We start from the raw sequence: 20,090 nt of genomic DNA on the forward strand, positions 1-20,090 counted from the left end.
AAAAAAAAGACTTTTCATCTACAGACATAATAGATAGCAGTAGCAAAGCTGCGTTCATATAGAAAGAGAAATTCATATCAGGTAAATACAGCCAATGTAGAAATAAATGGAGATTTACTTTGGCAGCTATGACATGTGCTCCGCAGTGATACAGCATCCAGTCCCGCTTATTCTGTCCACTGCTCGCCTATGGCAACGCAGAAGCAAGCTCACTAAAACATTCAAGTTCCACTGTCTTGTCTGGCCTCAGACAATGTCAACGCTTCAGCCGTCCTTTGCCAGCGATTTGATCCGCAGGTAATTTGGGCATTGTCGTTTTCCAACACTCACCCACTCACACACCGGAAATCTTCTTTTCAAACAAAAGCTTCTTTGTTCAATCACATAAGCAAAAAAAAAAAAAATCCACCGCCCCACATAACATTTCATATCCGTGTACCGTGGTACTTATGGACACACGCAAACGGCGGACCAAACCGCCGACCTCTCCGGCACCCCAGCATCATCACGAGTCTTCTCGCACTGCCAAGAGCACTTCTCCTACCGCCGACAAGATGGACGTCGAAGAGCCTTCCTCATGGAGAAAGCATTGGATGTTTTTTGCGGTGGCGAGCGGTGCTTGTGCGGCGTTTAATGGCGTGTTTGCAAAGCTGTATGTGATTCCATTATCTAGCTTGTCATCTCCCAGCATGTATATTTGCACATATATATGTGCATTTCATGGGAATCCATGTGTCGGAGGAATAAGCGCTCATTTCGTGTATATACTAACTTGATTTTATTACTTTAGGACCACCACGCAACTCACCACAAGCATATCAAACGGCATCGCCCACGGTCTCGGAATTGCAGCTCACGAGAAGATCGTCGAAGTCGTTGTCCGCGCTGTAAGTCCCCTCGGCCATTAAGAATCTCAAAATACACCGCACGCTAACGCACCATCATCTAGATCTTCTTCATTCTCAACCTCACCTTCAATGGCATTGTAAGTTTAAAAGCTCTTCTTATCTCTCGCACCTCCTTATATCACACATCTCATTACATCTATGAAACTCGCATACATCTAACAAAACACTAGATGTGGTCTCTCTTCACTACTGCCCTCGCTCGCGGCAAGTCTGCAACTCAAGTCTCCATCATGAACACCTCCACCAACTTCCTCGTCACCGCCTTCACCGGCCTACTCATCTTCTCCGAGTCTCTTCCCCCGATGTGGTGGGCCGGCGCCTCACTCCTCGTTGCTGGAAGTGTCATCGCCGGCCGCAAGGACGAGGGTGAAGGCACCAAAGACGCTGCGGCCGGCGAGTCGTATGAGCCGGTACCTACAGATGGCAACCTTGAGCTGAATGAGGATGTGGCTTCTGGTGAAAGATATCGTGATGAAGATGTCCCCGATTTGGGAGAGCTGCGTGGTTGAATCACATGAAGCTCTGCTTTAATCGATAACGATAGCATAGCATTTTTATATTGTTGTATATACAAAGCCAAATAACGCTCCCATGTATTATCCCGTCTATCTTCTTTCCAATTCAACGCCTTCATCAACAACCTCTTCGTCCCCATCCAGGATGTTACCTCTCCTCCCACGGGTCCGCTCATCGTCAAACTGGTCGCTAAGCCTTATATGGCCCCGTGAAACGGTCGACACCGAATTGGAAACCCAAAATCCCACTCTGCGAAGAGCACTCCATAAATGTTCCTGTCCCTCTATGACATGCTGGTCATCCTTGGGATTCTCCGCTGCTTCTACCTTGAACTGGTACTTCAGACAGTCTTTCACCGTGACTAGACCGGAGAGCTTTCCATGATATTCAATCAGAATGACGCGAGGACCAATCTTCTGGAATAATTCCATAACAGTCTCCAGAGGCAAGCGAGGATGCGCCGTTACGGGTGTGGCGTCAATGTATCGGCTGAAATCAAGAGGCGATGAGGCCGCAGTGTCTGCGCGGAAAGCGGGCGTAACAGGGGTGATCGCAGGTGCCTGAGTCGGATGCGGTGAGAAAAAGCATTTTGCGTCTTGAGAAACGGGTCGTTCACGCTTTGCTCGATCAATGGCATAGCGCAGCTCGGTCCTACCAATGTAGCCAACCAGCGTCTTGGAACTGCTATCCAACACGATAGGGAACCCCTGATATTTGTCCTCGGCCAGCAGCTCCTCGACATCAGCAACTGTCAGTCCATTAACAGTTAGCGACACGACAGAGCTTCGCATGACCTGAGAGACGGGAACGCCATAATTGTGATCCTCTTTGCTATCAATAAATGGAAAACCATTGAACCAAATCATGCGGTCGGCAATACCTCCCTTGCCAAACATCTCGCTGACAAGTTTCGTGACGCCGACCACGATCATTGTCGGGAGGATATACGTCAGTGCTCCGGTAAGCTCAAACATAATAACGACGACAGTCAGGGTGAGATGCATGATGCCGCTAAGTGCTGCCGCTGCGCCGAGGAAGGCATACGTGCCTGGCGTGATACACGGTTCATCCGGCTTGCAGGCAGAAAAGAAGACGCTGGTTGGGTTTGCTTCATATATAGCTTGGACAATGATGCCAACTGTACGCCCAAACGAGGCGCCAATGGCCATGGAAGGAACAAAAATTCCTGCAGGCACTTTGCATCCGTACGAAATAATGACGAGGAACACTCTCAACACCGTCGCAAGGATCAGTGACACGAGGTTCCACGCCCTCTTATCCTTGTCGCAAAGCCCATGGTAGTTTTCGGCTCCTTCGCACTCGAGGAAAAGAATCTCCATGCTTTCTGTCATGTCGATCTTGAGAAAAGCGTTGGGATAGGCGATGATGGCAGTCCCCGCCGCAAGGAGCGTCGCCTCCAAGATGGCATATTTTGTCAAGTACTTTTTGCGAAAGGCCTGAGCTCTCAGATTCCACTTAATCACAAAGGCGCCATACAGCCCGCCAAATATTCCGATTATGATGTAAAACACGACCTCGAAAAAATGCCAGTCTCTGTCGTATTTGACCTGGAACATGACCAGCTGGCCCGTTCGAAAAGGATTCATCGCAGAGAGAACCGCTGTGGCAACCAGCGCACAAAAATAGCTCCGCCACATCGTCTTGAGCGGAAAGTAGCTCGACATCTCTTCGAGAGAGAAGAGTACACCTCCGATAGGGCTACCAAAGGCAACAGCAACACCAGCGGCAGCACAGGCGCTGAGAATCTCACGAGTCTTGGACGCATTACTCCTGTACTTGTTGAACAGCCTTGAAATAACATTGCCAGTGCAGACGGCGTAGTGAACACTAGGTCCTTCCTTTCCAACCGACAGTCCGGAGGCGATGGCCAGTGGCAGGCATATCGACTTGATTAACAGGGTCCAAAATCCAAGAAAACCCTTCATCACGAAGCCGGCAATGATACACTTGATCTCCGATATGCCAGATCCAGCTGCATACGGGGCATACGACTTGACCAACGTCGCAGATATCAAAGCGAAAGTTGTCTATAAGCAATTAGAATTCCTTGTTCAGCCCAGTTACTGTCCAGAATCAGCGTGTTACTTGCCGCAAAGATAAAGTAGATAAAGTAGTTGAGAGGACCAAAGCCCGTCCATCGATGCCACGCCTCACAACCTATAAGAATAGTCAGTTAGCCGCTCATGCACATTGAAGTAGATGCAAAAAGGGAATCATCACCATTGTCCTCTCCCCAGCAGCAAAATTTCTCGTTGAGATAGAACCCCGTCGTACAATGGCCCGTCTTGATATCCGATAGCCACTCCGTCACAATATTCAAAAACGCCGCGTTAAGCCCAATGGCCGCTCCAATGATGGTGACAACAATCCATCCTTGCGCCGCATCGTAGGATTCCCAGAGCCGATATCTCCAACCGGGCTGCCCCAGCCTGTATACTCCTGCCGTGCGTGTCCTGCGAGCTTTGCGCCGTGCTTGTTCTCGCGCAGCGTCTTGTACCCAATCTGTCGGAGCTCTGGAATCAGTCTCGTCTGGTTTTTATGGAGATGATGGGTTGAATGTAGACCCCAAGCATTCATTCGCTCTCACCTATAGTTGTAAAGTCCTGGATACCACAACAGTCAGCGCTGAGATCTAAAGAGGGCACGCATAGATGTACATGTCACTGTCACATGCGCTCTCTTGCTCACCTCATATCTCTTGATTTCAGCAATCTCCTCTTCAATCTGACCCTCCCTTGGTGCGCTATCGGCCGAAGCTTCGCCCTGTTCTGCATTGGACACCGCAAAAGAGAGTCGAGAGCTGATGGACGGTCGTCGCGAGAGCGCCGGGCTGAGAGCGCCGAAGGCTGCTGTTTGTGAATTCATCGCTCCGGCCCGCAGATCATGGCGATCGGTTGGCCAGTAGCGCAATCGCTAGTGCCTCGGCGTGTAATTCGATGCGATATGATGCGACTGCGACTGCGACTGCGGTGACGTTAAGCTGGCTGTTTCCACAGTTCTGGTGTTGAAGGGTGCGTGTGTCGCAAGCCAGGTATGTTGTAATAATAGCCCGGCTGGATCAGATTGACCAGCGTGCCTTGCTGTAAGTGGTGCATGTGCCTACCTAGCAGTAGCACTACAGGCACCAACTAAATGCAAAGCCCCTGCTGTAGCAGCAGATCCTCCAGCATGTCTAGCAAGCGACTAGCAGAAGGCTGTAAGCATTGTACTACACACTACGTCTTTGTATGCATGAATAATACAGCCTTGATATGATTCAAACTTCATAAGTAAAATTGAAAGAAAAGATCCTTGTTTTCATAAGTCTAATAAAGAATATCGGCATCTTCTTTTTCTTTTCTAGACGCACAAAGGCCTGGTACACAGAAATTCGCAGGCTGTTCTACCAAGCAAAATCGCAAATCACGTGCATACTCCCAAGCTCCCCACTAGCCTGTCTGTCCCTTGTCAACTTGTCCATCTAATCGCAGTGGCGCTACGTATTGGATCGTTCATAGCTTGCTGGCAGGAGAGCAGCACAGGCCAGATTCGCCATATCGCATTGCTTCGACTTCTGCCACCTACAACGCCAATTCTCCCCGTTCCTCACTCGCACGCCCATTATTTCAGTCTGTTAGCGATTATACACTCAAGATGGTAAGCTGCGCAGCTCTCTGCAACATCGACACCCCTCCCAGCGCACCCCCCGCCGTAACTAACAAACCAACTCTATCCAGGCGGCGCAGGTCATCTCCAACTCCGGTCACGATGATATGATTGTACGTTCGACCTTTGCCAGATATGTTCCGACTTTGCTCAATATTGCTGTACCTAAAATTTGGCATCTACGATACCTTGATACGATGTTCGACTTCGAGCAACAGAAAGTCAAGGTCGCGCCTTGGCTAATTCTTGACTAACTATGGCCCAATCTAGCACGATGCCGTTCTCGATTACTACGGACGAAAGCTGGCGACATGCTCAAGTGATCGAACGATTAAGATTTTCGAGATCGAAGGCGAGACACAACGCCTGGTAGAGACCTTGAAAGGGTGAGACGCCGCCTCATCTTATACAACCCAGTATGGCCCAATGCGAGAACACAATTATTGACATCCACATCCTATATAGACACGAAGGCGCTGTATGGTGCGTTGCCTGGGCGCACCCCAAGTACGGCAATATCTTGGCATCGGCTGGCTACGATGGCAAGGTCTTCATCTGGAAGGAGCAGGGTGCCCAGAACAGCCAATGGCAGCGAATCTACGACTTCCCCCTACACAAGGCCTCGGTGAACATTGTCTCCTGGTCTCCTCATGAGGCAGGCTGCCTCCTCGCCTGTGCATCTTCTGACGGCAACGTCAGCGTGCTCGAGTTCAAAGACAACAGCGTCGACCACGTCACATTCCCTGCCCACGGCCTCGGTGTCAACTCCGTTTCTTGGGCCCCTGCTACTACACCTGGCAGCATCGTCAGCAGTGCCCCGGGTCCTGGAGCCACTGGTAACCGACGGTTCGTCACGGGCGGCTCCGATAACTTGATCAAGATTTGGGCATTCGACCCCGCTGCGCAGTCATATAAGCAAGAAGGCGAGGCCTTGACAGGCCACTCCGACTGGGTGCGCGATGTTGCTTGGTCTCCCACTGTCTTGCAAAAGTCATACATTGCATCAGCCTCGCAAGATAAGACAGTTCGCATCTGGACTTCAGACCCATCTAGCGGTGGCCAGTGGGCGAGCAAGGTGCTTAACTTTGAAGCCCCTGTTTGGCGTGTGAGCTGGTCCCTGAGCGGCAACGTGTTGGCGGTTAGCTGTGCAGACAACAAGGTATCTCTCTGGCAAGAGAACCTACGTGGCGAGTGGGAGTGTGTCAAGTCAATTGAGGAGTAAACTAGAGAGGAGGGGATAGAGGCGAAGAAATACATATCTCGGTGTTATGATTAGGCGTTTTGTTAGTGAGCAGGGCATCGAAGGCAGGGGCGCAAAAAGAGGAACAAGGATGGATAGGATAAACCTATTCATTTACTAGTCATGCTTCATGCAGTGGGGAGAAGCAAGACTGCGAACGTGATGCCCATCCCCCAGGGGCTAAATGGTGGAAGGAGATAAAGCCATTGTGATGATATACAATAATTCTTTGGAAAGTCTTTAAATAGATGGTTCAACTTCACCTTTACTATGAACTAAGATATGATGCGCTCAAAACGGCCATTGACATTTTAAATGGTCTATCCCTCTGATTGCTGGCTTCTTTGTGCATCGCCTACAGTATCCCTTTATAAGTTCTTGTAAGTCAAGCTTTGTTAGTACAGTTCAAAGACAGCAAGATACCGCTGGTCAAGCATTCAAAAGCCGGCAACAACAGGCAGAGTAAATGAGCTTTGAACACCAGAAGTGATCAAACCATCTTGGCATGTCAAGAAAGAATACTGTCTCAAAGACATCAACTCTTTAAACTGGCTCAGTCCTCAGACTATTAAAGGACAAGTTGAACGTAGTACCCCTTCAGTAGGCTTTTTCCGTCAGCTTCGTCTATTACACTGAACCTCTGCTTCCAAGTACGCCTCCTAAGACTTGCAACATTTCAAATGCACACCTTTCTCTCCTGTGGCCAAGATGAACCTCGACGAGCCATACATCTGCATTCCAGGAGTGCCCAACTTTCGTGATATCGGTGGCTATGCTATTACTTCGGAAAAGAATAAGCAGGTCCGGCGAAATGTCATCTTCCGTTCGGCATTTCCTCGTCAAATTTTAGATCCCAAATCAGGGAGAGCGAAGAACAAGATACAGCTGTTCAATATAAGTCATGTGTTTGACTTGCGCTCAGAAAATGAATTTCTCAAATCGAGAGTCTATGACAGGAGAAGATGGCTCTGGTCAGCAACGTTTCGAGTGTCAGCGCCGGTATTCCGGCCTGAAGACTACAACCCTCATACTCTAGCTTGTCAATTCAAAGAAAGCGGCTCTGGTCCTGAAGTATGTCAAATTTTATTTTATTTTATTCAATAATATGAGATGAGATGACAGCTGGAGCGTAGCTATAAATCATCCGCTAGGTGTATAGATACTGATCAGTTTACAAGGGGTTCGTCCAAATATTTGATAAGATTCTTGAATCGGCAAGCCATCCCGAGAACAAAGCTCGCCCTTTTGCGCAAATTCTCGAACTTCTATCCTCTAAAACTAACAAGCCTCCTGCGCAGCCTATACTTATACACTGCGACTTGGGCACGGACAGAACAGCTGTCATCTGCGCATTGATCCTATCCCTGTGCGGCGTGAGCGACCTGGACGTGGCTAAGGATTATCATCAATCCGGTATCGAGCTGGCTTCCCATCTAAAGTGCAATGCGGTAAAGCTCGAGGAGGATCCCGTATTTAAAAGCGCTGGAGGAACTGCGGCCGATGCGAAGATTTTGGTTTCAACGCGGTGAGTAATTCTCTTTGGCCATATAATGGGGCGATAATGCTGCTGAAGGCTCTGACTTACCTTTTCTTTAAGGGAGGATAGCATGTTGTGCTTTTTGAAGTATCTCAGAGAGAAGCATGGCTCGATTAAGCAATGTATTAAGAACCACAAGTTGCTCGATGATGATGGCATATCGAGACTGAGGAAAAATATGATTGTCGATGCCGCCAAGAATCACTCTATTGCTAGTAAGTCGAGATACACTCTTGAACTTTGCTTGTGTTTCATGATGGTGAGAATATTGCTAATATTGGACTGTTCGCGTGAAGGGGCATGGGATAGGTAGGCAGGATTTTGAGTGCAGGTAGATAGGATGATCTCAACATGGGCTTTGGGCATCACAAATGTGCTGCGTTTCATGATTGATAGGATGCAAATATTTCATGTTTGTTTAATGTATGAGACTATACTTTAATTAATGGCCGCAGTCAAGAGATTACCGTTGAAAAGCACTCTCAGCTTTTACAGAGGTGTTGGTCTTTAAAGAGTAGCTTGTTTGATCGCACCATGCACATATATGTATTAGCCTAACCAGGGCAAATTGCTGCCTACGCCCAACACATGACAGGAGCAAAAATAAAGAGATGGCCTCTATTTTTGTTATGAAACACTTCTCTTCCGAGTTACTTCATCTATCAAGCTTCCTACCATTTCTCCAATATATATCCAAGACTGGCTAATAAATACCCGGCGCTTCAGTCTCACTCCCCTCTCCATCCCGCAATTTCTTCAGCCTAGAAAGCCGCTCATGGCAGCTTCTCTCCATGCATCAAATCACAAGGCCATCGGCACCAGACAGCCAGACAAAACCTATACCGATCGCAAGTCCGCTCGTGTCGTGGCCCTCAAGCCCTCCGGCGACGTTGCCGTCATCCACGTCAAAGTAGGAAACTATTACAAGCTCCCTGGCGGCGGTATTGAAGCGGGCGAAAGTCACTCTGACGCTGCCCAGCGCGAGGTCAAGGAAGAAACCGGAGCGGTAGTCGCCTTGCGCAGCACTTATTTTGCCACTACTGAAGAGTTTCGCTTCCATCTTCATCAGGTTTCTTACTGCTATTTGGCCGATGTGCTCGATGACACTGGCGAGCCATGCTTGACCGAAGAGGAGCTGGCTGATGGGTTTACTCACCAGTGGATGAATATCGACAAGGCCATGGAGGTCATGGCTGCGGCAGAGCCAACCACAGAATTTGGCTGTTTCGTCAAAGAGCGAGATACGTATGTCCTTGCCGTGGCTGCTAAGATCATGGAGACCAGGCAGGGCTAGAAAATGAAACCATTGGACATGGCACTAAAGCTACTGATCAGACAGCAAGGGAAGGCAGTTACATATAGAATTAAAAAAAAAATAAGCTACTGTATGCGGTTTGATAGAAGAATTGCATCTCCTGAACGAGATATGAAAAGGGCAGAGAGGGCTGCGTGATGAAGAGGATTTACGCATCAACTCACTTCTTTTACCAAAGATCCATCCTACAACAACAGTAAATTTGTTAAATTTACAGCTTTTTCCTTTTTGCCTTTTTTTAAAAAAAAAAAAAAAAAAAAAAAAAGAATGAAGGTGTCTCTTATCGTACTCGCAACCACTGGCCTCTTATCCGCCGCAGAAGCGTGCAAATGCTGATACGACAAAATGTTAAAATTTGGCCCCCTTCTACCGGCACATGATACTCTCGGGTAATAGAATAATGATTGCCGAAGAACACCCATATAACTGCCAGCTTTTGTATATTATAAATACGGTATGAACGGAACCACATTCCCCATGATGAATCTAGATATTGCCTGAATGCTCCTTGCCTCTCATAAAACTCCTAGTTCAATAAATTGGTAGCCTCCATGTCCATATACCGGCCCCAATGATACTAGTGCAGAAACGCCAACGCCCATGTTAAAAATTGCCCAAACATGATCCCCAGTATAGAAAATAGCTTAAACGTTCCTGTTGAATCTAAGTCGCCAAGTCTCACCATTTAAAAAGTCGTCGTTCGAAAACATAACCTCATCAAGTGCTATTGTCGAGTTCGTTTGAAGAGGCACCTTTTTGTAAGACGTAAATGCTGTGTGTATATCATTTCCGTAATGCTTAGCAATAGATACCACGAACCCGGCTATCTCTCCTACCAATTTTTCATCGTGAGTATTCTTCGATGAAAAAAAGATTATATAGTATCACTTACCCAAACTGATGAGCATAAAGTTTCTTGTTGCAGAAGGAGGCAGCCCATATGATCCAACAACCAAAGAGGTGAGAGGGCAGAATACATACGGCCACCAAGAGCCCCATCCAATGCTATTGTAGATAGAAGTACGAAGAGTAGCTGCCGATGACGAAGCTGAATCCAAAATATCTACTAGATTCGACGCTGTTTGCTGAGCATGGACCAGTCGTTCTTGGTGACCTTCATGCTGAATCAGTAGAGAATCGGCTAGTCCTTCAAGCCTCTTCATATCCTACCATTTATACATCAGATATTCCCAATCCTCGATTAAATTTGGCCAAATCTATCCAACTTACTGTCTCTATTTTCTCTTGTCTCAATGCAACAGCTGCTGCTATGGATTGTGAAATTTCCTACCCAATTGCAGTCAGAGGAAAAAATGTTCAATGGGGAGAGGAAGGCTCCTCACAATTTCTCTATGTAAAGATGTAGATGAGGTAACTGCTGCAGCGAGTGCAGATAAAATAACATCCACTTCAGTGGTAATTCGTTGCGTAGCCTCTTGTAAAGCAGACTCGTGTGAAGATACCAAGTCATGGTTCTGGGTTTGCGTCACGTCGACTAGCATTGCGAGTAGTATTTGCAAATTCTTGGCGTCTTCGAGTCCGTGAACGATAAAGTCTGTTGACCGCTGCCAGTTCTGTCAGCACCTTTAGTCTATTTTTGTCTGCGAAAAATATACCTGAACTCTTTGAACAATTTGCTCCCTGAAAAACGTGTCTAGTTCAGTAAAACCATTTTTTAAGTCGCTCATCTGGGGCTTTAGGTTGGCCGTGGCAGTTTCGACTTCTTGAAACATTTGATTCAGCGATCGAAATCGCTGCCCCATCTCTTCTTCAAGCTGAGTAGTCAGTCTTGCGAGGATATCAACTAGTCTCTGGTGAAGCCGGACATTTTGATCTAAGTCCGAATTAGCGAAGTTCCTTCCTACCTAGTAGGATGCCAATATATCTACCCTTCGCATTATCTGCACGAGCGGCCTCGCAAAATCGTAGTGTTTTATGGCGATAGCTCACCCAGGTGTTCCATGCTGAATCTGATTGTGCTAGGCCTTCAAGGCAGTAGTCAATCTCTGTCGTCGTTACATGCAGCTGTGGCTTAGTCGGTGGAGCGATTCGTGCCAGGGTTGACTCTTGAAACTTGGAACAAACAGAGGGAATGGCGAAACTACCCCTTTGTAGGTCACATATAGCTAAGCTTGCAGCATATGAGTCAACAAAGTCTCTAGCAGCTCTTCCGCTGTCAGTCAATATTGTTGCATCATCTCGTCCGTCGAGTAACTGGCAGTTATTGACCAAAAGACGAGCTGCAATACGGTGACATAGGGGCTCTGATTCCAATTCTTGTAATTCATCCAGCGCCGTGGAATACATCGCAGGCAGCTTTGAGGATTCTAATACGGAAGTGCGAGCCAGGTGCTCTCTGGAAGACGATGGGCCTGTAGAGCTGCTAAGGCCTAGACTCAGGTTAGAGATGATGATTTACATAGAGAGAGGTGGGTAAAACTTGCTGCTTATCCGCTTGTTACCTCCCCATGAGAAGCTTCGCACTCCATTAGAAAATATTAGAATGATTTGAAAACTCCAAAAAATAAAAGCCAGCGCTGGGGCCATCTTCCACTAGCAACCAGTCGAGTTGCCTGTACCTCGCAGATACGGCCCTACAAAGACAAAAGGGGCTGAGTGTTGAAGAAATTGAGGCCCTTGGTCAGGGTGTGGATAGATTTATCTTTCGAATCGGGCCTTGATATAGCTGTGAAGTTGTGGCGAAGATTATCAGAAAGTAGTTCGAAGAGTGGCTTTCGGCGATATATGAGATAGATCCAGTGACAGGCTGCAGATGGCTCGCATTGTTTGTGCATGGATGCCGGTTGTTGTTCTCTCAATTGGTTCTGCTTGCGAGTTTGTCAACTCTGATTTCTACGCAAAGAATGGTGAAAACACGGAGAAGGCAGATGGACATGGAAAATTTTGGCAATGGTGATTCATCGAGGTCGTGACTGCCGCTTTTCGACCTCGCCAGTCGTACCTGCTGCAGGCAAGCGGATGCACAACGGGCCGCCCTCTTTCATCTCTGCACTTGCATAACCCCATTAACAGTGTCGATAGCAGTGATTGTGGTTAATACGCGTAGCTGCTTCAATTCTACAATTAAATTTCACCATCAATGCTGACGCCAGCATCTTGAGCGCTAAATGAGCAAATCTCTGCCTCGCCAGTCAGAGACCTAATTGGCCATCAAATTAATCACTACTGCATATCGAGGTAAACTCAGGAGTACCGCACCGCACGCCGCCTTACATCACCACTCTAAGTTGGCCCAAAGTCTCAGCTTCCTCTGCCCTTGGCCTGACGATAACCTCGGGGAAATATTTCGGTTCAAGGATATGAACAGGCATCACCCGATCATTCTTCTTTGGGACAGAAATGCTACCGCCTCCAGGTGCAGCCAAGTCAACTGCGTGGATAATCATGGCTGCAAACATGAGAATCTCGTTAGTCGCAAAGTCACGACCAGGGCACAATGTCTTGCCACCGCCGAATCCACGAAATGCCGCTGGGTGAAACCCATCACCTCTACTCTTTTCCTTAAGAAACCTATCCGGGTTGAAGTCTTCAGCATCTTGGCCCCAAATCGAACGATTAGCATGGATAACGCCTCCAGAGATCTGTACAACAGCACCCTTCTTCAAGAAGTATCGATCAGCCAGCATCGTGTCCTCTTTGATCATGCGAACAGAGAAATTCTCCGATCCGGTGCGCAGGCTCTCTTTATAAACAGCAGCGAGCGTGGTACAAATTTCTTTAACTATTCCAATGCTCAGTGAGCCCGGTCCAGTGCGTTGGCTACTAAGCTCCAGCGCCCGGCGGATCTCCTGGCGCGCCTCAGCGAGTAGCGTTGCATCCGCAAATATTCGTAATACTGTCCAGAACGTTGTGGTTGTCGTGTTTACGATACCGGCAAAAAGAAAGGATAAAGCTGAGCGAGCCGTCATGTCTGTGCTCATGCCATATTCTTTTTCTATCCGGGCTCTACCCTGTACAATTGATGACGCTGACTCTAAATGACCAGCATCCAAATACCTGCGGAACGCAGCGGACAGCTTCTCACGGCCGCTATACGCCTTAGGTGCTATGACGGATGGCAATATTCCAATAAGTAACCCCGCAAGGCCGTGATCAAATGCCCAGAACGCATGCTCTAGGTCGGGGTCCTCAGCAATGGGATTATGGGGTCCAAAGAGATATTTCGCCGTGCCAACGGTTACCATATGGCGAGTCCAGGCCAAAAGATTAATAGGCTGAGGGGCATCAATAGCCTTATCAAGAAGGCCAATTCTTTCACGTAGCTGAAGACATAGTTCCTGGGCAGCTTCACAGCTCAGCGTATTTACATATTCACCTGGTCCTAGGGAGGTATACACCCAGTCATGGATGTCAGCAAAGAATCCCCGTGGCTCGCCCGGCTCTGGATCCAGATTTTGGCCAATAACATGATAGGTCCTCTCGTCAAGCCCAAGCACCCGCTGTGTTATCTCTGGCAGCAGAGGTGACATGGATAGCGTTTTTGTATTACGCTGAACACTAGCAGCCAAGGACGGCTCCGTAACGACATAAATTCGAGATCCCGGCACAGGCAAAGTCAGGATGGGCTCTTCGGGGTAAGACAAACTAGCAGTTATTAGCCCAGTGTCTCATATCTTATGAGAGTCTAGATTCATTTCTAACCCAAGCTGTTTGATATATCGGCCGCCATGCAGCGCCATTCCCACCAAATGGCCTATGAGAGGAACCCATGGCTGAATAACTATTGGCTCGCTTGGATGCACCTTTTTCCCTGAAGTATAGCGGAAAACGAAAGACAAGGCCAGAAAGCCAGCGGTGACAGTGGTGACAGTGCCCAAGTTTATAGGCCAAACCCCAATGTCAAACAGCGCCATCATTCATGCCAGCCCTGGGCTGCTACGTGCAGTTTGTTCGTTTAGGAGACGCTAATTCTCAAAGAAGCCAGTGGTCAATGGGATGAATGATTATGTTATGGTCTCTTTCAAGTGATGATTAGTGTCTATATCTGCGCTTCATCTTGGAGTTGATGAACGTCGTCGCAGTCGAAACAAGGCGGGGTTGCATCCCACAGAAGCGTTACGGAATCGGGATGCCCAGTCTATAATTAGCCAGCTGCCAATTCCTACAGGCTGCTTCGGCGGGACTTTTCCTAAGTAATGGCTTCGCCGAGCGTGCAGACTAATCTCTATAATTGGCTCCCCGAAACAATCAACAATACATGCTGATGAACGGCTTCCGGTGCTTCTGAAAGAAGGAAGCTTACGGCTATTCCAGAGATGAGGCTTGTCTGGCTCACCCTTGATGACCAACCCCAGGCTTCTAAACGGCAGCAGGATTCTATTCCTGCATCGATTCCTTCATTCAACGAGCAAATAGGTGTTCCGTGTAAAAAACATCAGGCCATATTTTCTGCATTCTCTATACGCCGTATCCGGCATGAAAGCGAGTACTAGTATGACTGGTCATTGTGATAAGTGGGGTGGAATATGGCTCAATTTAATGGAAGTGGAGGTGAGGCGAAGCCCTGATAGTGATAGTCTCCGAGGCGTGCCTGTAAACCCTGCGTCACCGAAGTTTTCTCCGCTTTCACACTTCTTCTTTTATTTCTCACACATGCGCTCTTGTTTGGGAGGCGTATGTACAGGGTGCCGCTATTTCCTCACTTCTTAAGAAGCCCCATTCACTGTATGGCACGTGCTGTTGCTAGATAGGGGCTCGCTTGAGGGCATCGAGCATAACCCCCTAAGCCATTGTATGAAGCCGCAGCCAAGCCCTATCAAACCATGAACGCCACGATCACGAGAGCATTTTGCGGCGAGAGAAGACGGATTCCAAGCTTCGGCATGTCGAGAGGAGAAGAGGCCACGTGAAGAGAAAACAAAGGACAACCAAAAGAAGAAACTCAATTCCATGATTATTCCCGACCGCCGCCCTAGCGTATATACGAGGAACCGCTTGATTACTACTAGTGCCGAAGCTCAACATCTCCCCACTACTGCTGGGTAAACCCGGAGCTGAGGCCATATCGCTCCGGCCCGGGGTGGACGGCCACATCGCCGGGACGGAGCCGGATTTACGGAGGAAAATGTGTGTTCAAGTGGATAAACAGTGGTCTTGTGGCCATGTCGGCTACTTTCAGATCCGGTGGTGTGAGAAGCTGTTCAAGGGGTGCAAAGGGACGTCAGCTGCTCACGATATCATCTACCAGCCCGAGGAATGCAGCGATTGTCTCCGACGCAAAAATCTCCCCAAACCGTTTACTTCCAAGTAAGCTGTCTTTGTGACAGTTTACGGCTCTGGTTGGCTGGCTCCTTCTCGGTGTATTAGCCAGGAGTCAGAAATCAATTTCAAAAGGCACGAAAAGCAAACATAAATAAAAACCTTAGATGTTGTCTTAACCTGGCTACGTCTATCGACTGCCACAGATTGGAGACTTGGGCAAATATGGGAAACCAACTTTGCATACCAGCATAAGCATAGTTCAAACAGCAAGCGATGGGAGAATGATGATGATATACAGCTATTTTTGGAGTTCAGGAGCGATAGAGATGTCTTTTGACGAATTCGGCACTTCCAGCCCTCATGTTGATAGCGGCAACAGAAAAAGCTGTTGCCATATTAGACGCCACAAAAGCTAATTCATATCGTTGACTTATTACAGGTCCGTCATTCAGACTGTTCTACATAGAAGCCGGGCAAAGTCACGATTTAGGTATCCAGCTCAGCAGCCCCAGACTAAAGCTAGGGAAGATCTAGACTTGGTGCAACGCCCGCAGATGAGATCCAAATACGATGGCAGACGGCCCGTAGTATCTAGCAACAGCCAATGTGGCAGATTATGGAAAGCTAGCAGTAGTAGTGCTGGGCTTGGCCTTGTAAGAAGATTCCGTGGCACTTTTATGGGAAAATGTTCGTAGAGCTTGTCTCCGTCATCATGTTTGATATTTTCCCCTGGAAAATGGACTCGGCGAAGAAGAGGATTTTCCTTGGATATGAAGCAAGTCAGATGCTAACAGGCCAAGCTGTTGTTCGGGGGCGAAGAGGCATCTGGACATGGATGTCAATGTAGTGTTGATGTATAGGTACTCAGCGTTGCATAGGTATCGACTGCGGCTTCGACAAGATAAGCGTCGGTAATTAGGGCATCGCTAACACTCTGCAACCTGTGTTTCCCTTTTTTTTTTCTTTTTTTTGTTATTCCCCTTTTCCTCTCTTTGTTGTACGAAACTGCGGGGAATGGCTGCTGAACCCTTGGGGGGGGGAAATAGTACGAACGGAGCTCGGGCGATGGGAGGAAGAGAGGCAGTCACATAATGGCGATTCGCGCAATTCTAGGCCGTTTGGAGTGGTGCTGTGGAGTGTGTTACAGTAGTCGCTATGCCCATTCGTGCATCTGAGAGGCAACGGGCCAGGTTGAGAGTCAAGCCGCATCGAGGCATACTCCCGGCATGCGAGTTGGCTCTGCGCGATGAGTTTTGACAGAAAGCCTCGGGGATGCCTTGGAGATCGGCTTAGACGGCGCATGAAAGCAGAAAACGATGCATCGATAGCCGCCTAACAGAGTAGCGTCACATGGCCCCGTGTCGCGTATAGTAACTGGTGCTCGCTCAGAGATGCCCTTGGCCGGCACTCTGCATTGTGTCACTGCTCAGCTCTTGGGTAAATTGCCACAGGCGAGGTGAGGTGGATGATGAGAGGCGAGCTTCGCGATTTTGGGGCTAATTTTTGGCCTTTTCTCTTGGGGATTTTTCTGGCTTTGGCGTCGACGACTACCCCGTAAAGCACATGCAAGAAGCTGCGGGTTTGTGTATCCCAGGGGGTCGTTGGTCGCATTTCTCCAGTGTCAGCAGTGGATGGGCCCATCTTAGCGACTGATGGCATCCCTAATTTTGCTTTTCTTATTCGATGGTGGCGAGACCTGGGGATATCAGAGCATATCGCCAACGACACAGCAACCGCCCAAAAATACTTAAGAAAGCAGCTTCCCCGTGGACTTGGAGATGCGAGACGATCGCGGAGAAGGGGAGCTGTCGCGACGAGGTTGGAGCCGGCGCTGGCGCAGAGGCCGTCACCATCGCCTGATTGTATGGCCACTTTTTATTATATTCCCCGAACGGAAAAAGTCGTGCCACCCCTTTGCCTAACGGGGTAGCAATAAGCTGCGATACCGAGGCGCCGAGTGCGGGAGGGCGGCGGACCAATCAGCGCGCGGCGGCGGCGCCTCGTCTGCTCCCTGGCCCTCCAGCAACCTGGCGGATCGTACGATGTCTGGATATTTGGCCAGCAGTTTTTTCCCTTGCCTTCCCACATGCATGGCATCCATGGCGCAGGGTCCCCTCCAGAGGATCCCCAGAAGCGGCGTCTGGACCGCCCGGCGCCTCGTTGGCTGCCCCTCCGCGCAGCAAAGTCAGGCCATTTTCATCGACGCCAGCAGCAGCTGGTAAAAGGCTATCTTGGGCCCTTCGCAATTCAGAATTTTTCGCCGCGCCGCTGCAATTCGCCATCTGCCTGGCGCATACCCGCAATGACAGGTCATGTTGGCTCACTTCGCAGCGCCTCGATCCCGGCTCTCGCCGAGCAGAGTTCGCTCGCCCGCAGGCGGTTGAGGCCAGAGGGCCCCCCGTTGCTGGCTCCAGAGCAGTTCTGTAGGGGACCTGTAGGGGGCCTTGGGGGACCTGTAGGGCAGAGCCGGGAGCCAGAGCCACGGGAACCCCCTCCAGAGGGCATGGAAAGCCAAAGCCGTTGGGAACAGTGAGTGCTGGCGGACGAGTCTGCAGGCGTTTTGGCGTCGCTTGCATGGCCTGACTGCTGCCATATCCACCGCTGGCAGCCGCGGGTCCTAGCGCGCCCGGGGCCTAGACGAGAGCAGCCGGTACCTGGAGCGGCATCCTCGTAGCAGCTGTGCTGATGATGGCTTGCGGTCGGTTTTGACGTTGCAGCGCCGTCTGCTCAGGCGTCGGAAGGGCAGCCGTCGTCGCGGCGTTGCCCGACAGAGGCACCCGGAGCTCTGGCCTGTACTCCCCTTCTAGGCTGGGAAGGTGCCTTGATGTAATCCAATGCCATGCTGAAACTTGCCGACCCCGTATATTACCATTGCATACCTGACCTTTGATGCTCTGCGCACGGCACGGGGGTCTTTCTGCACGTCGTCGTCCCAAATTTGCATATCAATATCCCTGGCGTCTCGCCTGTTGCACATGTTGCTTGTACACCTGCGAATGCCACGCCTGTCCACATAACCTCTTCCTCGCCATATACCACACCTACTATACTCTCCTACGCACATACGCACATACATACATTCATACCTCTACTGCTTCGTATATTGCCCAGCTATCCATCTTCCTCCATCCGCTGCATCCCGGTCCGAGCCACCATTCACCAGCGCCTCCTTGATCTCGGCCTCCAGGTACCGAGCGCCACCACGAAGCATTCTGATAGTTGGACAAGCTGCTGTCCAGCCCTCCTCCCACGCCGTGCCCCCCCGCCAGCCATCCAACACAGCCAAATTTCTGCAGCGGCTGCAAAGCGCAAGTGCCTAATAACTGACGCCGCACGCCGTGCCGATCTGCGGATGCCATTGGCCTCTCGGCGCTCGCATCTCTCACGCCACCTGTAGGGTTCTATTAATCTCAGCAGCCCGTCAACGACCCTGTGTTGCATCCAGCTGCTGCGCTGGGCATGGAACAAGCCCTCGACTATACTTCGCTACCCAGCCGCCGCGTTCTCAGTCTGCCGGAACGATACCTCAGCTCCTCAAACTCAGCCGTCCAGCCATCGCCTCCACGGAAGCCCGCCATGGACATGTTCAACTTCACAACCGCAGCCTCGTCTTCGGCAATACCTTCATATGCCCCGGTGGCCAGCAGCAGTGCCGCCAACAACGGCCGCAACTTGGGCGACATGACCTTCTCCCAGCTAGCGTCGCAATATGGCAATCGCAATCATCCCCTGCAGTCTCATGAGTCCAAAAGGATAAAGGTCGAGTCGCCGCACTCAGCCTTGGACTCTATCGACTCATGGCTCCAGTTTGACGAGGAGGCCGATAAGTTCGGTAGCTTTGAGATTGACTTTTCCAAGCAGTACAACCCGGCTAACCAGCCAAGGTGAGTCGGCACAAAGCGCCGCTCTTCTTGCTCTCATCATCTTTCTGACATTAATTTTTTTTTTCCTTTTATGGAATCAAGGCCTGCCACAAATATGACACCTGGTCTGGGCAGTGGGCTGTATGCCAATCCCACCCAGCAGTTCAGAGAAGAAGACTTCCTCGATGATAGCGCCTTTGACCATTCTCTGTCCGAGGATGACGACTTATTTGATACGATGAATCTCAATGACCAGCTGCCCAAGATTGAGACGCAGCCCTCGACCGAAGCCCAGTCATCCCGGAGCCTGTACTCGACGCCATCAATGGGCTGGGAGAAGCCCCAAACGGGCATTAACCCGGGCGCTGTTTCGATGGCGGAAGAGATCCCGAGACGCATGGGCAGCGATGCCTGGGACGCCATTCCCCAAGCTGCTGCCAACTTTAACCTCACTCTAGACGAGCGCCGCCGGCTTCTCGAAATTGCCATGGGCTCCAGCCGGATGTCAGCCTTTATCTCTCCCAATCGATTCAACACGGGATACGGCGGTTCTTCAATGCAGCCCAGCATGGGCCAGGATTTCGGCGGCTTTAGCTTTGGCCCGAAACAGGGGATGAGCCACGTGGGAATGTTCCAGAGAAACAATTCTACCGACACCACTGCCTCTGGAATCTCCCAGCCGAACCGTGAACTGAGACACAAGCACTCCAAGCACGAGACGCCGCCCAAGATGGTGCCCGCGAAACGGCCAAGCACGCATTCGGAAAGCAGCAGCGTGAGCAAAGAAAAGGCAAAGTCTGCTGATCGCATTGCGCATAACGAC

At 49.7% G+C, this 20,090-nt stretch overlaps 8 protein-coding genes across 8 annotated transcripts; 4 read left to right on the forward strand and 4 right to left on the reverse strand.

Moving 5' to 3' along the window:
* The first annotated feature begins 286 nt into the window (after window positions 1-286).
* Window positions 287-1,582, forward strand: TrAFT101_001395 (uncharacterized protein). The gene is made up of 4 exons (XM_024909564.2): window positions 287-652; window positions 791-887; window positions 950-985; window positions 1,079-1,582. The coding sequence occupies exons 1-4, from the start codon at window positions 450-452 to the stop codon at window positions 1,415-1,417; spliced, it is 675 nt and encodes a 224-aa protein (XP_024762489.2). The 5' UTR covers window positions 287-449; the 3' UTR covers window positions 1,418-1,582.
* On the reverse strand, window positions 1,514-4,462 carry TrAFT101_001396 (uncharacterized protein; the record flags this gene model as incomplete). Its single annotated transcript, XM_024907719.2, has 5 exons — window positions 4,134-4,462; window positions 4,033-4,048; window positions 3,666-3,947; window positions 3,535-3,602; window positions 1,514-3,472 (listed from the first exon to the last, which is right to left on the reverse strand). The coding sequence occupies exons 1-5, from the start codon at window positions 4,308-4,310 to the stop codon at window positions 1,514-1,516; spliced, it is 2,502 nt and encodes an 833-aa protein (XP_024762490.1). The 5' UTR covers window positions 4,311-4,462.
* Window positions 4,463-4,925: 463 nt separating this feature from the next.
* Window positions 4,926-6,638, forward strand: SEC13 (GTPase-activating protein S13). The gene is made up of 4 exons (XM_024901778.2): window positions 4,926-5,081; window positions 5,162-5,203; window positions 5,361-5,476; window positions 5,556-6,638. Exons 1-4 carry the CDS (start codon window positions 5,079-5,081, stop codon window positions 6,310-6,312), a joined length of 918 nt encoding a protein of 305 aa, XP_024762491.1. The 5' UTR covers window positions 4,926-5,078; the 3' UTR covers window positions 6,313-6,638.
* Window positions 6,639-7,038: 400 nt separating this feature from the next.
* Window positions 7,039-8,180, forward strand: TrAFT101_001398 (uncharacterized protein; the record flags this gene model as incomplete). Its single annotated transcript, XM_024903553.2, has 4 exons — window positions 7,039-7,401; window positions 7,509-7,855; window positions 7,928-8,082; window positions 8,164-8,180. 4 exons carry the CDS (start codon window positions 7,039-7,041, stop codon window positions 8,178-8,180), a joined length of 882 nt encoding a protein of 293 aa, XP_024762492.2.
* A 462-nt stretch (window positions 8,181-8,642) lies between these two features.
* TrAFT101_001399 (uncharacterized protein) lies at window positions 8,643-9,562 on the forward strand (the record flags this gene model as incomplete). The annotated part of the gene is made up of 2 exons (XM_024903554.2): window positions 8,643-9,112; window positions 9,502-9,562. The coding sequence occupies 2 exons, from the start codon at window positions 8,643-8,645 to the stop codon at window positions 9,560-9,562; spliced, it is 531 nt and encodes a 176-aa protein (XP_024762493.2).
* A 264-nt stretch (window positions 9,563-9,826) lies between these two features.
* On the reverse strand, window positions 9,827-11,729 carry TrAFT101_001400 (uncharacterized protein; the record flags this gene model as incomplete). The annotated part of the gene is made up of 7 exons (XM_024909565.1): window positions 9,827-10,014; window positions 10,075-10,348; window positions 10,413-10,469; window positions 10,526-10,747; window positions 10,799-11,016; window positions 11,072-11,572; window positions 11,627-11,729. 7 exons carry the CDS (start codon window positions 11,727-11,729, stop codon window positions 9,827-9,829), a joined length of 1,563 nt encoding a protein of 520 aa, XP_024762494.1.
* A 683-nt stretch (window positions 11,730-12,412) lies between these two features.
* TrAFT101_001401 (uncharacterized protein) lies at window positions 12,413-14,059 on the reverse strand (the record flags this gene model as incomplete). Its single annotated transcript, XM_024901779.2, has 2 exons — window positions 12,413-13,787; window positions 13,845-14,059. 2 exons carry the CDS (start codon window positions 14,057-14,059, stop codon window positions 12,413-12,415), a joined length of 1,590 nt encoding a protein of 529 aa, XP_024762495.1.
* Window positions 14,060-18,037: 3,978 nt separating this feature from the next.
* TrAFT101_001402 (uncharacterized protein) lies at window positions 18,038-18,897 on the reverse strand (the record flags this gene model as incomplete). Its single annotated transcript, XM_066126316.1, has 2 exons — window positions 18,284-18,897; window positions 18,038-18,212 (listed from the first exon to the last, which is right to left on the reverse strand). Exons 1-2 carry the CDS (start codon window positions 18,478-18,480, stop codon window positions 18,038-18,040), a joined length of 372 nt encoding a protein of 123 aa, XP_065982417.1. The 5' UTR covers window positions 18,481-18,897.
* Between the last annotated feature and the right edge of the window lie 1,193 nt (window positions 18,898-20,090).

This window comes from Trichoderma asperellum, chromosome 1 (genome assembly GCF_020647865.1).
Source record: "Trichoderma asperellum chromosome 1, complete sequence".
Lineage (NCBI taxonomy): Eukaryota > Fungi > Ascomycota > Sordariomycetes > Hypocreales > Hypocreaceae > Trichoderma > Trichoderma asperellum.

What these genes read in the sequence shown, in the direction of transcription:
- TrAFT101_001395 (XM_024909564.2), top strand. Translation starts at nt 450, where the DNA reads ATGGACACACGCAAACGGCGGACCAAACCGCCGACCTCTCCGGCACCC. An exon ending in TCGAAGTCGTTGTCCGCGCT is followed by an intron (nt 888 to 949) that starts GTAAGTCCCCTC and finishes ACCATCATCTAG; the next exon opens with ATCTTCTTCATTCTCAACCT. An exon ending in ACCTCACCTTCAATGGCATT is followed by an intron (nt 986 to 1,078) that starts GTAAGTTTAAAA and finishes ACAAAACACTAG; the next exon opens with ATGTGGTCTCTCTTCACTAC.
- SEC13 (XM_024901778.2), top strand. An exon ending in CCGGTCACGATGATATGATT is followed by an intron (nt 5,204 to 5,360) that starts GTACGTTCGACC and finishes GGCCCAATCTAG; the next exon opens with CACGATGCCGTTCTCGATTA. An exon ending in CTGGTAGAGACCTTGAAAGG is followed by an intron (nt 5,477 to 5,555) that starts GTGAGACGCCGC and finishes CATCCTATATAG; the next exon opens with ACACGAAGGCGCTGTATGGT.